Raw genomic sequence first — 17,619 nt, forward strand, 5'->3', positions numbered from 1 at the left:
GAAAATCCATTATCCATAAATTCCCCCACATTAAGCACCGCCTGTCTGTCTGGGGAGGATGCTGACACAGGGTCTGTGAGGACGCAGCAGCCTCCGCCTGCTGTGCACTGTTTCCTCCGTGTCTGCAGTACCACTTTCCTTCGCAGGGATCCCCTCTAATTACCAGCAGCCTTCCAATCTCCATTTAAGGACATCGCGTCTTCGGTTGTTTCCAATCCCTTTGTTTCTTTTGTCGAATGTTTACCCACCTGATAATGACACCGTAATTAGAAGCAAAACCACATGAAATTATGGACCCGTGTATTGCATCACGCAAATTCTTCGAGTTTGGGAGAATGACTGAATTTTTTTATTTTTTTGAGCAATCTAAGACTCATCTAAGATGACTTCATGTCTTTCACACGAGAAGAAGGAAATGTGTGTTTGAAAAGAATTTGCTTATTGCTACACCTGTGGTCAGATGCGGTTGCAGCCACGTGGGCTCATGGAACCGTGGGAGTGGCCCTTCAGCCTTCATTTAGCAGATGTTAGTCAGCTGTATATCATGTCTAGCCTTTGCTGAGAGAGAGAGAGAGAGAGAGAGAGAGAGAGAGAGAGAGAGAGAGAGAGAGAGAGTTGAGAGAGATGGTAATGCCAGTCATAGGCACCTGGGTTTAGTTATTTTCTCATGTTTGACTTTAAAAATTGTCTATACTTAGCCTTATTGTCCACACACTATATACATTAAAGCAAGATACCTTTTGATGCGTTTGACATCCAGAGAGCATCCCCACGCTGATTCTACCCCTTTCCCTAGTTGTACTTTTGATTACCATTTTTAAATGTCAAAGAGCATTAAGAGTCATGTTTTTATAATTCGCATTTCATATTTGTGATATTTATAGTCATTATTCATGATGTTTATTAGAGAATCTTAGGTTGGGACGTAAGACAAGCTAGTGCTAATTTCCTTTTAATTAGCTTCTCATCCATTTAATCATTTCCCTTTATCCTTGTAATTCATTTCAAACCAAGTTTAGCTCAGGTACCGGCTAGGCAAACTTATATATCTCTTTCATCATCAACCCTCTCTTCCTATCCCTACCGTCTCAGTTAGGGTTTCTATTGCTGTGAAGAGACACCGTGGCCACGACAACTCTTGTAAAGGAAATACATTCAATTGGGGTGGCTTTCATTTTCAGAAGTTTAGTTCATTATCATCATGGTGCGACATGGTGGCGTGCAGGCGGACATTGTCCTGGAGAAGGAACTGAGCGTCCTCCACCTTGACCCACAGGCAACAGGAAGTGGCCCGAACTAAGTGTAGCTTGAGCATAGGAGATGTCAAAGACTGACCCCACAGACTTCCTCCAACCACACCTACTTCAACAAGACCACACCTCCTAATAGTGACACCTCCCCCATGAGCTTATGGGGGCCAATTATATTCAAATTACCACACCTACCTTTCTTCATTTTGTTTTTTAATTGTGTGGGTGTGTGCGTGCATGCACTTACACACGCGTGTGTGCACATTTGTTCAGTGTCTGCAGAGGCCAGAGGTGATAGATATATCTGGTGTTGCGGGGGTATTGCAAGCTACCGGAAATGGGTACTAGGATCTGAACTCAGGTCTTCTACAGGAGCAGCATGGGCTCTTAACCATTGAGTCACCTCTCCAGTCCTCTCCAGTCCTTATACCGACCCTTTGTAAAATCCAGAAATTAAAAAGTGAATCTCTGTGCCTAAACAAGCTTACTGTTTGGATATGGTAGGGTAGATGGGATGAAACAAATTCAATCCTCTCCGTGAGAACATGAATAGATTTCAGTTTATCTCAGGAAACTGTTATGGAATGGCCCTCCCAAATCTGAATTTAATGATACACATTCTTTCTTTTCAGAAGAAACATGAGAAAAATAACAACTCCATAAGAATATAAATCTAGACTTTATCCATTTTATTTTCTACTGAATTACATAAGCCAGTTAAAGATTTGTTTTAATTAAAGAAAGTGGCACCAGTTGAATACAGTCATAGTCATTTATCCTATCCAAAGCTCTAGGCTCAAGGAAGATTTAGAAAGCATGGTCAGGTCCCATCTGTCTTTATAAATGACATGGATTCCTATAAACATGAAGGCATGTTGTTGTGTGAAAGTCATCGACCGTGGATTGCATGTGTTATTATTATATGAAGTTTTGGACAGACAATATTTTTATCATTTGAGAATGCACACCATGGTGTAAAAGTACAAAGCAAATGTAAGAGGGTAGTACAGGCACTGCAAAATTCAGGCAGGGGTGAATTTGGGGTAGCAAAAGAGAGAGGAATGGTATTGAAAAGAAACATATAAGCCCCTAATTAGCTACTGGAGGTACCCGAGTTGCTAGGCGTGTACATGTCAGTTCGTTATTACTCTTTAAAGAGAAGTTACACTGTATTCATTCGCAGGGACAGTGCAGTCTATGATACAATTTTCTAATCTAAAAATCTAATTTCAACCTATTAGACCATTTTATTTTAAAATTTCCCGTGACTCTATGTATTGGTTCATAAATGAGCCCTTTACTTGGAGAATCTGTTTGTCCTAGGGTAGGACCATTTTAGGATGTTCTCAGATCTGGTGCCCTCAACGTCTTCTAACCAAACCCAGTCTGCTTCTCTTCCCACTGTCTGCTGCTGTGTAGCACTTGGCCTCCTCGTGGTCTGTGATTACAGAAGTTTGTGTAACTGTGGGATGCCATCTTTGTCTAAAGTCAGTGATGGGCTGCTGGTGACAACTGGTGAGGACGTGCATACGAACATGAACATGAAAGCTAGCAAATAGTATGGAAACCCAAATAAATACGGTTGGCGTGCAAGCTCGAGTGACTCAAAATGTTCCAGGGACGGGGGATGAGAAGGAGAAAGATGAATCGAGATGTACTTCTCTTCCTGGGTAATTGTCTTCAGTGTAGCCTGTCTCCTTCCTTGTGTGCCTTGACGCCAGTAAATGTGCCTCAACAGTGATTCGATAGGTATTGAGTTCTGTAATGAATACAGCACATGTTACTTTTCTAACCCCACCAAAAAAGTCTTTTCAATCAAAGAAGCTTCTCTTTTCACTCTCTCCTTTATTATTAATACGAACCTGTTTACTTTCCCATAATCTGACAGAAAAGATTTTTATTTTCTTGGGTTTTATTTTCCTTCACTATAACTTTCAATTCCCTCCTTCTTAAGGATGCCAAGGAAAAACTTCAGAATTGGACTTTATATGCATTCAGACCACAATATTTTGCCGACACCACATGTAAAGAACATTATATTTAAGAGCCTGGAATGTTTCAATAAACTTAACTTCCAAAGGTGTGCTAAGCCTACTGAACACACAAGACTCTTTTCAATGGCTCGGGATTTTCCCCCCTGATCACAGTGTGGCCTCAGACCTTCTGAGAGCGAATAAACAGTTCACCAAGCTGATGAGAGATGCGTGGAGAATCTGCTTGCATTTCATATTATGAAAGAAAATCCCTGGGGTTTGGGTACAAAAACAACAACGGATGGATGTGAGTCATGTTGCCTCCAAGTAGCTGATGAGCATATTTCCAACCCACAGAAAGTTGTAACACTTTAAATCAGATTCTGTCATAAGAACCTCACTAAGACAAGGACGTTGGCTGGGAAGCCCACGTGGAACAGAACTAGGTCCTCTGAATGTGGGTGACAGTTGTGTGGCGTAGTCTTTCTGTGTGGCTCCTGGCAGTGGGTCCAGGATTTATCCCTGGTGCGTGAACTGACTCTTTGGAGCCCATTCCCTATGGTGGGATGCCTTGCTCAGCCTTGATGCAGGGGAGGGTCTTGGTCCTGCCTCAAGTGATCTGCCATGGGAGGCCTTACCCTCTCTGATGAATGGATGTGGGGGAGGGGAGGAAGGAAATAGGAAGAGAGGAGGGAGGGGAACTGTAGTTAGTATGTAAAATGAATAATTTTTTTAAAAAGACAAGGACATTGGCAGAAGCGATAATAATAACAATAACAACAGCAACAACAACAATAATAATAATAGTTGCCAAAGAGATGCCCTTCTTGGAGGCTGTGAGGCCCAAGTCTTCTACTACGGGTAGCCTACATGGGCAGTGTATAGCTAGCTGTAGGAAGCGGGGAACAAGACGGTGGCATCTCAGCGACAAACCTGAGATCCCTTTTAAGCAACATCACTTACTCAAAGATGGCTCACACAGATGTGGAGGTTCAGTGAGATGCAGAAATGTCAGAGCTGATCTAGGGGTCCACCAAGTCTCTACTGGCCTCACAGCTACTGGGAATTCGCAAATGATAGATTTCCATAAGGTTTATTGTTACAGGTGAGGAAATTATTCAGTCTGTTGGCATTTTAGGTGCATTCTTTAAAGATACGGGAACACAGGAGGAACAGTTAAGGAAAACAGACTCCAGATTTTGATCTGAGGGAAGTATTATAACCGATCACTTTATAATACCTTGAGCCTCTCATTTTCTGAGGCTTTTCTCATTGAATCTGTGGGTTTTAAAGCTCTTAAACCTGTAAGGAAATTGGCTCCCTGCCTCCAGTGAAAGTGGTTACTATTTTTTCTTTCCTTTTTTTAAGTTTATATAATATATTTTGACACTCATTTCCTTCCGTCAGCCCCTCCCAAATCTGCCCATCTTCCTACTCACCCACACTTCTTTCTCTCTCTCTCTAAAAAAAAAAAGAAGAAGAAGAAAAACAAAAAGTGAAAACCAAAACAGACAAATTAAAAAAAAAAGACAAAAAAATAGAAAAAAAAAACAAACAAAAAATGCACAAAAAAGTAGAGCCCATTTTTTTTGGGCCAACTCCTGGGATGAGGCCTGCCTTGGAGTGTGGTTGATGCACCCAGGGGCCCTCCATTGGAGAAAACTGGGTTTCCCTTTCTCAACAAGTATTAATTGCAAATAGCTTCTCGGGCAGGGGTGAGGTTCGGTGCTCACTTCCCCTCGCAGTGCTGGGATTTTGTCTGGTTTGAATTTGTGCAGGTCTGGTGTGTGCTGTCAGTCTCCAGGAGAAACTGCCGCTGACAGACCAGGGTTTCCTTACTCTTGTTGTTGTTGTTGTTGTTGTTGTTGTTGTTGTTGATAAAATGCTATTGGCAGCATTGCATCGGAACTGTAGTGATACTGGCCTGTAGTCTCAACTCAGAAATTAGCAAAATGGAAAAAAGAAAGGGAAGGGAGAATAGCATTCTAAAACAACAAAGGGAAGAGGAGTATTTTTAAAAAACATTCTATAGATATATTTTCTTTCCTTTCCTCCCTCCTTTTCTTTGTTTCCTTGGTGGTGGTGGTGTTGTTGCTGCTGCTGCTGTTGGAGGTGGTACAGGGAACTAAACCCACAGTCTTGCATACACTAAGTTAAGCGCTCTACCACTGAGCGACATACCCAGCCATTTTCCCTCTGTTTTTGAGACCACATCTGAATTCGTTGCCTGGGCTGGCCTTGACCGAATAATCAATCCCACGTTAGCCTCCCAAGTACCTTGGAGTACAATGTGCACCGCTATACCCAGCTGTCCTGCAGATATGGCGAAAAGAGTCGCCTCCAGGTTGTGCGAGTCTTGAACTAAAGTCCGTGGTGACTATGGAAGGAGAGGAACACAGAAGCGAGCCAACACCTTATATGTTGCTTGAAGACACCTCTGTGGTCCCTTTCCCTCCAGCTAGCTTTTGACAGACTGACACAAAGAAACTGAATTCTCAACGATTCCCAAGTTCATCATGTTTACGATGATTTTTATTTGTTTGAACTTTTCCATTTGAAAGGCCCAGAATTTAACAAGGTCATATACGGAGGCAGCGGAGTTCTGGTGTTGGAGATTTAAAGCCGTTCTCTTGGAACAGCCAGACGTTATGAAAGCGTTTTCCTGGCATGTAGCTCTGCGCTTTCATATCAAGCATCAGCAGGGCCTTTAAGCAATGGTTCTGAGAATGGAGGGAACACCAGCCTTTGCTTTTTCATGCTATGGACACACATGTCTGGTAGCATGTAATTATTATGAACTCTGGGGATTGTTTGCACTAGTTAATAAATTCTATGTGTGAATACATGGTGGATTTCCTCTCGTTGTCTCAAATATCTGCTGAGTCACTTTGCTCTTAGCAACCCTGACCTTTCACTAGAAAGGTCCCTCAAATCCCCAGGTGTTTGTGATGAGACACAAGCACAAACGGTTGCTAAGAGACAAAGCAGAACACTCGATCCATCGTAAACTCGCTCACGGTCAGCATGGCTCAGGAGCTCATGGACCTGATATTGTCAGGTTTTTTTTTTTTTTTTAAATCACAACGAAATGTACTTGATACAAACTGTATGAAATGTAGTTGAGTTTGTCCCAAAGCATCTGGGAAGGTGGTTGTTTCCGTGCCATAGAAACAAGTGAATGGATTGGTTAATACTGGAGTCTGCTGAAATTTCACAGAAGTAAAACTAGGCTGTTATGCCTCTCTGACCATCTGGCTAGATCGGAATCTTGTTAGTCAGCAGCATTTCCAACAAGGTTAAGGTTGATGTGTGGAAAATCCGAGATGCTAACGTTCTGCCTTTGATGTAGAACACAGCTACTGCTATTGTAGATGTGGTAGGAATCTTGCCTCCTTGTCTGTCTTTTTGGACAGAGTCTGGGTGATGGTGAAGTGGGCTTGCCCACACAGCACTGGAATTGTGCTACCTTTCTGGAGGCCAGTTTCTCAGAGCATCAAAAGCCTCCAAAAAAACTTCTGAGAAGTTTCAAAGTCTCTGTACCACTGCTTGGAGGAGCATAAAGTTGGAGAAACATATTTAATAACCAGCAAGAAAAAATTAGGTTATAGTATATCTACAATAATTACCATCTGGTGTATGTAGATATAAAATACTGTTTCCTTTGACGTAGTTTGTTGATGTGTTTAAACATGGCCATGACTAAGCTTAATTAAAGGAACTGTTTGTGAAATAACACATATAATATGACCCTACTTTATTAAAAATGTATATATCTCCATACCTAGGGACATATGTACTGAATACCTCAAATTTGCATTATGTCAGAGCTTAGTTTACATGATCCTAAGCAGCTGATTTTCACTTTTGTCTTTAGACATTAGGTAATTACCTAGTTTTAAAACAAAATAAGAATCCATTACTTTCAGAATCAGAAGAGGTTTTTTTTTTTTCTATAAGAAAATAAATCCTAGCTGAGTGTTGTGGCACACACCTTTAACCCCAGCACTCAGGAAGAGAAAGCAGGAAGCTCTCTGTGAGTTTGGGGCCAGTCTGATCTACAGATTGAGTTCCAGGACAGCCAGGGCTACATAATGAGACCTATCTCAAAACCTCCAACTGTCCCTGGCCAAAAAAAGAAAGAAAAGAAGAAATAAATCAGTGGTAAAAGTATAAAAGACAGGCTGCTTTTAGAAGCCATAAATTTCTTGGCTCTCCGAGGACCAGTGTAGGAGTCTCGCAGTTGAAGAGTTTGTTATCCACATTGTTGCACTCATAAAGTCAAATGATAGTTCTGTTTGGCTTCATGTGTATGTGGTGTGTGTGTGTGTGTGCGTTTCTCTCTGTGTGTGTATGTGTGTGTGCATGTGTGTTTCTCTGTGTGTATATATGTGTGCATGTGTATGAAAATGTGGTGTGTGCGTGTGTGTACATGTGTGTGTATATATGTTGTGTGTATGTGGTTTGTGTGTGTGTTTGTGTGTATGTACGTGTGTATATGTGGTGTGTGTGTGCTTGTGTGTGTTTGTCAATGTGTGTGTACCTGTGTGTACATGTATGTGTATGTGGTATGTGTGTGTGTCTGTGTGTGTGCATGTGTGTATATGTGGTGTGTGTTTGTCTATGTGTGTGCATGTATGTGTATGTGGTATGTGTGTGCATGTGTCTGTGTGTGTCTGTGTGTGCATATGTGTATATGTGGTGTGTATGTGTAGGTGTATACATGTGTATGTATATGTGTGTACAGGTTCATGTGTACAAGGAAACCAGACTGATGTCAAGAGTTTTCTTCAGTCACTCTCTGCCTTGTAAACTAAGGCAGGGTCTCTCGGTTGAACTCAGAGCTCACTGATCCAGTTAATAATCTCGTTAACTTAGTCTGGGCATTCCCTTGTCTCGGTATTTACATGGTGCTGAGGACTGTAGCGCCAGTGCTTACACTTGTAAGGTAGATGGTTTACCAAGAGTAGCCCCTGCCTTGTCCCTCCTGATACGGTCTTCATCCAGAGACTGGGACTGTTAGGACTGAGCACAGCATGAGACCATGACAGTTCTTTTATTGTTTTAGCTTGGTGAACAATTTTAATCCCTCATTGTATTAATGAAGGAAAAGGCCATTCTCAGGCAGTCTCTGGTAACTGGGCTCAGAAGGGGGGCTATAAGCTATAAGGGGACTATCACCCACAGATCTTAAGTTATAAGCAGGAAGGATTAGAAGAGACAGCGGAGGTAGCACTCTGCGCAGGTCACTCCTCCAATGAGAAATCCAAGAGGAAGGAAAGCTTGCTGTGTCCCGAGCATGGTACAAAACAGTTTATTTCCCAGCTAAATGCTGTCAGCACCTATGAAGCTCTCGGGGTAGGCGGGAAGAAGATAGTGACATCACAAATATCTTGGGAAACCCTGGCTTCAATCTGACGGCTTACATGGGGGAGAGCATTGTTCTTAGCATGGGGATGGCCCCTATGGACCTTCCATGTCTCCTGCTTGTATCAGAAGAAGAAGACTCCAAAACAGAGGGTGCTTTCAGGGCGGATTCCCGAGATGGAGAGACCAAATAAAGAACTCCTCTTTTATTAGCTTGCGAGGCAGTTGTTAAGTACTCTTCTCGCTGCTGTGGGTAGAGCGGTCTGCTCAGAAATACGCCAAAGAATATTAGGCCAAGAATCCGCAGGTTAAAGCCAAACCACTGGGAAGGGCTTGTTCCTGCAAACGACACCATGATTGAATTAGAAGGGAACATTTGTGTCTTGTCATCTTGTCCCCTCGCACTCAACACGTCCACAATTGAACTCCTCTTCCCTCACCAGGCCTCCCCTTAGCTGAATTTTCCTAACAGGATGCCACCGTTTACCACACTCTCTCCAGCAGCCATGATTTCTGTTTGATTGCCATTTGGGGGGACAAGGAAACTTAGGACAGGTTGTTCCAAGGGCCAGATATTCCCAAGAAATCAGTTCTGAAAACCAAGTTCTCTGACTGTTAGTCTAGTCCTACATTAATTCTACCAGGCTACTCTCCCCTCCGTATTTGTAGCAAATTCCCAGTCAGTTTAACAGAATATGTAATAGATATATAGATGGAACATATACACACTTCATTTATAGTGACATCTGACCATTAGCAGATTTCAGTAAATATAAAGTCAGATTTTCTGAAGCAGCAAAGAGCAAATGAACGGACATTTTAACACTCATAGTACTATTGAAGGAAAAAGACGCCACAGATTAAAAGTAGTGGATCTAAGCCTACACAGGCCTGGTTGGTAAATCCAAAATGAGCAAACTACCATCAGTTGCATATGGGCTGCTTGCATAGGTTCTGATGTTTTATTTTCTTTAATTTGAAAATGAACTTATCTTGGCAATTACGTACAAGTTGAGTTTGTGCCCACTTAGGGACATCTCTTGTTTTGGGGTTGAGGAGATTGCTCAGTGGTTAAAGTTCCCACCGCATAAGCAGGAGGACTGCAGTTCAGACTCTTCATGAGTGTGGGTGGACATGGTGGCCCGCCTGTAATTCCAACCTGCAGCAAGTTAGCTAGCTGCCATCAGTAACTCTGGTTCAAGAAACAAGGTGGAAAGCAATCGAGGAAGACTCCTAACGTCAGCCTCAGGGCCTCCATATGCCTGTGCACACATGTGCATGTGTATGCATATACACGCAAATGTGCGCACACACACATGCACAAGCAGTGCAACATATGGGATATTAAAACGTCTTAATGAAACAAGAACTAATACACCTTTTAGTGAACAAGAGGTGGCTACACACTCTCACAGTGCACCTACTGTAAAGCCATAAACCAAAGGTCAATGATACACACACCCGGGCATAACAAAATCTGACCGAAGAAGATGTTCGGTGTCCTCGGTTGTAGGGAAAACTTTGGCTTATTAGCACTAGAGTCTTACTTTAATAGTAATGGTCACTGGAGTCTTTTCTAATCTTTGGGACAATTCTGGCTCTGATTCACATAATGTACTGAGTCTTTTTTAATACATGTTTTGATTCTTTGAGTTCAATACTTGTTATTTCCACCTCTAAATCTTGCATGTGATGATCAGCTCAGTACAGAAGTCCAAACATGCTACCCCATAGTCTTCAAAGGCAGTCTTCTCTGCTGTAGATGCTCTGGTTTATTTGATCAATATAAATTGTTCCCAGTCACTGGATTAGCGCTTTTCAAATACTAAAAAGTTTTAAAACAAATTGGTTGGGTCTCCAAACTTGGGAAAGTGAACCATCCTTTTGGAACCTGGCTCGTTAGTAGCCATTCAAGGCTGTGTGGTCAGGACATTGATGACAACGCTTGTCAGCTGGTATGCTCAGGAGCTTGTCCTTCTGTTGCAGAATCGCCTATCAGAGGAACGATGATGATGAAGAAGAGGCTGCCAGGGAACGGCGTCGCCGAGCCCGGCAGGAAAGGCTGCGTCAGAAGCAAGAGGAAGAATCCTTGGGGCAGGTGACTGACCAGGTGGAGGCTCATGCCCAGAACAGGTACTGTCCTCGTCTCAGTGAGGCATCTCTGGGTGTGCCTTAGCCTGTCCTGTTGAATGGAATTTGCTAGCAAATTATTCCCTTCTCAGACCAACTCAGCCATTATGGTTTGGTTGGTTGGTTTTTGTTGTGGTGTTGAGATGGGTTCTTTCTGACTGGGTATCCCAAGCTGGAACTCACTGTGTAGCCCAGGCTATAGTTTTGTTCTGCTTCTTTTATTTAGTGTATTTCGAGAGGAGGCTATTAATAGCTCCATTAACTTGGTCTATGTTTTAAAAAAAATTCTTCAAAGGAGGGGTCACAGGCTCTTTGGTTCATTTCCCAGGGTAGTCTTACAAATGTTGATGTACAAGACAAGTTTAATAAGAAACTTAATGTTTAGGTAGAAGATAGCAACCTTGGCCTTTGGTAATTGGTTCCTAATTGAGGAGGAAGTATTGTCAAGAGGAGTGGAGGGGCAGGTGTGATCACTGGGATTCACTCACTGGCTTTGAACCCCAACTTAGCAATCTGTGTCCCTTCGCTTTAGTAGATACGGCCATAGCCCCCGTGAAGACTACTGCTCAGCCACAGAGAAATGCGAGTGCATGTAAGATGCCCAATGCCTTGCACGTGGGAAGCACATGACACAGTGTGCTCTTAGCAGTCACACAGAAAGGGGACAAAGGGGCCATCCATTGCCCTTTTCTGTTTCTAAGCTAAAGAGAGGGGGCAAAAATAGTTTTTAAAATGACATGTTGAGGCCTTTCCTGGATCTGGTTATTGGTGAGTGTTCAACAATGGTTTTTAAAAGTTACAACTGATCAATAGCTTTGGCTTCTGAAAACCTTGCTTCTGGACTGAGGTAACAGTGCAGGGCAGATCTCGCCTGTAAGGCCCTGGGTTTGAGCTTCGACCCAACAGCAAAATTCACAGCACATATTTAGGTCTTGTTTCTATTTGTACTCACTTCAGCTTTAGTTTTATTCTTAGCTATTTTATGAGATTATTCAAATTTACAAATTCTTTCACCAAGCGTGATGGTGCAAGCTTATAATCCTAGCACTCCAAAGGTGAAAATGGGAGGATCAGGAAGGTGTTCGTGGTCAACCTTGGCTTTTTAGTCAGTGCAAGACTAGCCTGGGCTACAGGAGACCCTGTATCAAAAGAACTAAAAAAACAACAACAAAAAATGTTTTTAAAATGAAATATATCCAGGTCTGAACATGTGATTTCCTGCAGACATATTAATCATTTATAAGTATAAAGCCCCTTCTTGGGGCTAAGCCGCTCTGACACTTAACTTCTACCAATGATTGTTACCATGATAAAAAAGAAAGAAAGAGAGAGAGAAGAAAGAAAGAAAGGAAGGAAGGAAGAAAGAAAGAAAGCAGAGAAAGGCTCAGTTGAATCTGTTGATTTCTTAACAGCAATTTCATCAGGCTAGCACTTTGGAATTTGTAGTACCTTTTTGAAACATCAGAACTCAGTTGGTCCAAACATCCTATGCATAGACCTTTGCCCTTAGACTCCCAGTTCTTTGTGTTCTTGTGGACATGCAATCTGTGTGCGGCTAATTCACAGAGACAGTGTCCTCCAGCAACAGCAGAGGCCAAACAGGCTTAAAATCTAGGATTTCCTTGGCCGTATTTTGTTGTTAAATATGAAGTGTATTTTTCCAAAACCAAGTGAACTTGAACATCAGGAGAGCCAAGTTTGGTATGAACCATGAAATTTGATGGCGTTTCTAAACATTGCAAGACGTATGCTTCTAGCTCTGGTCACAGCTCTGGTATCACATGACTGGTAATTCCAGCCAGGAGTGGCCAACGCCCTTGGTCTGGGCAGTGTCCAGCGCCCTGGAAGAGTGAGGAGATGACGGACATGCTACAGTTTGGATTTTATATTTCTTTTTTAAATAAACATTGGATTATCCGGTCTTTACCAATTGGAGAGAAGGAGAAAAAGTTTTTTATTCCTGGAAACCTATATAAAGAAGTTAGGTCAGCTCGATCAGTTATGGTAATATAGTTGCTAAGGCAATTTCAGTATTATAATACAGTAACCCAATGCATTGTGGATATTCTTGTGTACTAGATCAAGTGCTCTCCACCTTACTTTTATTTTATTACTTTTATTTTTGGTTGTTATTTGTTTGAGTCAAGGTCTCACTGTGCATCTCTGGCTGTCCTGGAACGTGCTATATAAACCAGGCAGGCCTCAAACTCACAAAGATACCTCTGCCTCTGTCTTCCAAATGCTAGGATTAAAGGTGTGCACCACCACACCTGGCTGTCCACCTTATTCTGAAGACAGAGTCTTTCACTGAGCCTGGGGTTGACTGATTCAGCTAGACTGATTGTCAGCGAGCCCCAGGGGTCTGTCTGTCTTTCTTTCCCCTATGGCTCTGTGAACCCTAAGGATCCAAAGTCTGGTGAGCACAGAGAATATGCACCTGTTCAATTGCTTTGGCCTGGGTGCATCATTTATACTCCCATTTCATTGGTTACCTGGTCCAGGTGCAAAGAAGGGCAGATGGTAGGAAATGCCATCCTTGGCTGGCAGTCATCACCCCATGAATTGTGGAGGACGCTTAGATGTCTCCAAAGTGCAGATTGCTGGCATAAATGTCAAGTCTCCCCACTGGACATACTCTTCCCCCTCTAAAGACCTTGGGTCCCACCAATCCAGATCAGGAATGACTACATGGCTCGAATATGAAACTATGATGCTCAAGGAATTCACTCATTATTCTGACTTGATCCTTGGCATAGTTGGGATCCACAGTGACCCAGATTCTGAAATTGTGTTTTAAGCACAAGTAGTTTGTAAGGTAATCCCAGGAAACAATGGTAGGGCTGTAGGTAAGTGTGGGGGGAGGGGCAACCATGTAAAGGTTGCTTTTGGGGATAAGTGGCCACTGTGGTTATTTGGAAGGTAACTCTAGTAAGAGCCATGACTGTAGAATTATTCTTCAAAACAGAGAGGCCAAAGTGTTTATCTGATGCTGCTCCTCAGGTTCTGTTGGGTGACATTAATATCCAAAACTCCTACAGCAAGTTGAGGAGACACAATGACCTGAGAAAGCCCAAGAGCAAAGACTTGGTTAGGCTCGGTTGGAAGTCAGACAAGCAAGGATAGAGTGGTAACACCTAGGGGCGTGTGAGCTAGATACTGCTGGCATCTGCTCTGGTTATGGGTGACTCTGGATGACCAATTAACCGACAAGCTGTCTCTGGTGTTTCTTCTGTCATCCAGTGTTCCTGATGAAGGGTCTAAGCCAGCCACCACGAACACTCAGATAGAAGGTGATGAGGAGGCTGCCTTACTGGAGCGCCTGGCTAGGCGTGAAGAGAGACGCCAGAAACGCCTCCAGGAAGCCCTAGAGCGTCAGAAGGAGTTTGATCCAACAGTAACAGATGCCAGTCTGTCCGTCCCAAGCGGAAGTATGCAAAATGACACGGCAGAAAATGAAACAGCAGAGAAGGAAGAGAAAAGGGAGAGTCGTCCAGGACGATATGAGGTGGAAGAAACAGAAGTCGTCACCAAGTCCTACCAGAAGAACAGCCATCAGGATGCTGAAGACACAAAGAAAGAAGAAAAGGAGGAGGAGGAGCTGAAGGGAGGGAGCGTTGGCGAAAATCAGGTAGAGGAGACGGTAGAAGAGAAAACACCAGAAACCCAAGAGGAAGCTGTGGTAATGGTATTGGAAAATGGGCAAGTCAGTGCGGAGGAGTCCAAAGTAGAGGGGGAGAGGGCACAAGACACAGAGGAGCTAGCCCGTCAAAAAAGGATGGAAGAGGAAGAGAGAGAGAGAGCCGAGGCAGAGAGGCTGAGGTTGGAAGCAGAAGAAAGAGAAAGACTCAAAGCTGAGCAGGACAGAAAGCTAGCAGAGGAACAGGCAAGAATTGAAGCCGAACAAAAGGCAGCTGCGGAAGAAAGAGAAAGGAGGGAAGCCGAGGAGCGGGCAAGGGTTGAGGAAGAACAGAGACGAATGGCTGAGGAGCAGCAGAGGGCCAAGGCAGAGGAGGAGGAGAAGGCTAGGCTAGAGGAGCAAAGACGGAAAAAGCAGCTAGAGGAACAAAGGAGCGAGAAGCAGGAAGCAAAGGACAAGGGTGAGAAGGGGGTTGAGAAAGCAGAAAGGAAAGGACAAGAAGACAGACTTCAGCCAGCTGTCCCGAAGCAGCAGGTACAGTACGCACTGCGCCCCTACTGTGTGATGCCTGCGACTCATGAGCCATGCGATGCACACCAAACAGGCGGGCTGAGGCCCTCCTGCACTTCCCCTCACCTGCTTGATCATTTGGCGAGGTGTTCATTCTTTTTAGGCCATAGCAACACCCAAGCATGACGCAATCGAACCATGGCCAAGTATGCAATCAATCAACAAATTGATGAGCCAACCGGAGAGGAATCAATTGCTCTGTGCTTGGGTGTTATGGCTATAAAAAAAATGAATCAACCCAAAGATGATGAATGTGTGGTGGGGCCGTGTCAGCTTGTTTCTGCATCTGCATCCGAACCCCTTCTTTCTGACATCTTTCCTGGGTGTACATGAGGCAAGAGGCCCAGACTTCTCACCTTGCTCTGGTGTTCAATAGTAATTGTTTTTAATTATAGAATTAGGGGTTGGGGAGTAGAAATAAAGATTAAGTTCAGACACTAGTAGCAAGACAAAAATATATAAATCCTTTGAGATCAACTGGAATAAAGGAGTGAAAGGAGACGATTAGAACTCCTTCCCCAACAAAAACATCAGCTTCAAAAGCCTGGCTTGCCATCATGTAGACCCAGGTTTAATGTAGACTTGCAGGAAGTCATTCGGTGGGGGTAGCGCCAGTTAACCACTGATGGACAACTGAGAGCATGAAGTTTGCTCCATTCGCCATGAGGGCAGCACAAGTTTACAGGGCTCTAGGAAGGATACAAATAGTAGTTGGGAAATGAAGTGTAAAATACAGTTTTGTGAGGTTCTTTTTCTTCTCTGTCTGCAAGGCTACATAAAAACCCCTTGTAAGTGCTGTAAAGGAAACAGACACGCTTGCACGGTCACCTTTCCAGAGTGAACCCGTTGTCACTGCATCGCGCCGATGTTGTTTTTCACCCCTGCTTCTGGGTCAAGGGCTCATGCACCTGGCTGTAATTGAGAAGACCATGGGCAGGATGTAGACACACACCTGGAGCACGCTGTCATGCTAGATTTCAGTGAGCACAACGGGAGCCACGGGAGAAAAAAATGTAGGGTGGGGTGGGACATGTCACACCTGCTGATGGAACCACTAGCACCAGGTACCACGGACACCCAGGGGTCTGAGTATGGCATTAGGGCAGCCACGGAAACATCACAGCCCACGCGGAGTGATCTGAGCACCCTCTCACTCTTGCAAGCTAGAAAGGGCTTCTATTTACCTGAGTGACCTTCACCATTCTTGACAAGGAAAAGGATGAAGAAAAGAGAGCTAAAGGGCAAGCTCCAAAGTCCCAAGATGACAAGGCCGCCTCCAAAAAGGAAGAGGTAAATGCTGCTACGAATAACCAGACCGAGCGTCACACACAGAGCGGCATTCCTGGAGCTGATCTAGGAACTGCAGCCCCTGTCCGGGGTCTAATGAATCACTGAATGATGGGATAGTGGAGAGCGTCTCATAACTAATTAACCAGACAGGAGAATGGCCCAGTGAGTAGAGCTGGTCATTCAAGCAGGAGGACTTGAGTTTGGTACTAGCATTCCCTAGCATGCACATAAAAAGCTGGGCATGGCATAGGGGAGTGTATAATTGCACTTTAAGGAAGCAGAGACAGAAGGATCACTAGGGTTATCAGCAGGGACTCATGGGCAGGGAGCCATTCTCACCATCAGTGAACTCTAGCTTCAGCAAGGGGTCTTGTCTCAAAAATTAAGGTAGTGACCCATGAACAACACCCAAAATCAACCTGTGCCTTACACACACACACACACACACACACACTTGAACAAACACATTCACACACACTCATATACCACACACATGCACACATGTGCACACACATTCTTACACACTCAAGCCCCACACATGTATGCCTGATAATCGGTAGTTCAAAAAAAAATAAAAGGATGAACTTGAAAGCATCTGAGGGCATGTAGACAGTAATTCTCATACAAACTGTCTTTCTAGTGGGTGTTACAGTCAAGCCCTTAGACAGCCTTGCTCCCCAGGCTTTCCAGCTTCCCTCCCCTACAGTGTGACTTTGTTTTTTTTTTTTTTTTGTGAGTCCTTCTCTGTTTGCATTTCAATCATGAAGTCTTTCCAGCTGGCTTTGACTAATGCTTTAACCTTTTCAAGAAAAAAAAAAAAAAAGAAAAAAGAAAATTCACCCTGCCCCAACCTAAATGGCAGTAGACAATTGACAAGCTGAAGATGATGTATGGTTTTCAAAAGGAAGGTTTGGTCAAATCCGCTGCATTGCATTTACGAGGCGCACACACACACACACACACACAGGGGAGCAGGCACCAGGGTGTTTGTAGGTAGGTAAATGAGGCCCCCACAGGCTGAGGGCCACAGCGCTCCAGCATATAATGCCACGCAGAAAGCCCACCTTGTTCTAACCATCCTGACTGTGCTAGCCTCAAGTGGCACTACAAATTGCCACGTTATCCAGTAAGTTCAAGTAGTTTGGATGTAGTAAAACAGAACCACCAGCAGTAGAAATACCAGAGTTATGTTGCCCAAGAGACTGATGAAGTGATCTGTAGTCATTGGATACTGGCCCAAACGGATTCTTGCTACGTTTCTCTGTTAGAGCATCCATTAAGAAAATTCCATGTGTGGAAAATAGATGGCTGTATTAAGTAGCGAGAGGGTGGTTTTCTTAGGTGACTTTGTAAGATTTGTATAAGAAGAAAGACCGTGTCATTCATACAGGATGTTACACCTGCT

General features: G+C 43.7%; 1 protein-coding gene across 5 annotated transcripts in view; it reads left to right on the plus strand.

The window, feature by feature from the left end:
• Positions 1-17,619, plus strand: part of Cald1 (caldesmon 1) — a 191,377-nt gene that overhangs the window by 142,743 nt on the left and 31,015 nt on the right. For 3 of the 5 annotated variants that reach the window (XM_050148018.1, XM_050148019.1, XM_050148020.1), the window contains 3 exons: positions 10,574-10,720; positions 13,958-14,888; positions 16,137-16,214. In XM_050148018.1, the coding sequence (XP_050003975.1) occupies positions 10,574-10,720; positions 13,958-14,888; positions 16,137-16,214 (1,156 nt within the window). The remainder of the gene's footprint in view (positions 1-10,573; positions 10,721-13,957; positions 14,889-16,136; positions 16,215-17,619) is intronic. The other 2 variants (XM_050148021.1, XM_050148022.1) reach the window with 2 other exon arrangements.

Source organism: Alexandromys fortis, unplaced genomic scaffold, assembly GCF_014885135.2.
Source record: "Alexandromys fortis isolate MF-2015 unplaced genomic scaffold, M_Fortis_MF-2015_v1.1 scaffold_57, whole genome shotgun sequence".
Classification (NCBI taxonomy): Eukaryota; Metazoa; Chordata; class Mammalia; order Rodentia; family Cricetidae; genus Alexandromys; species Alexandromys fortis.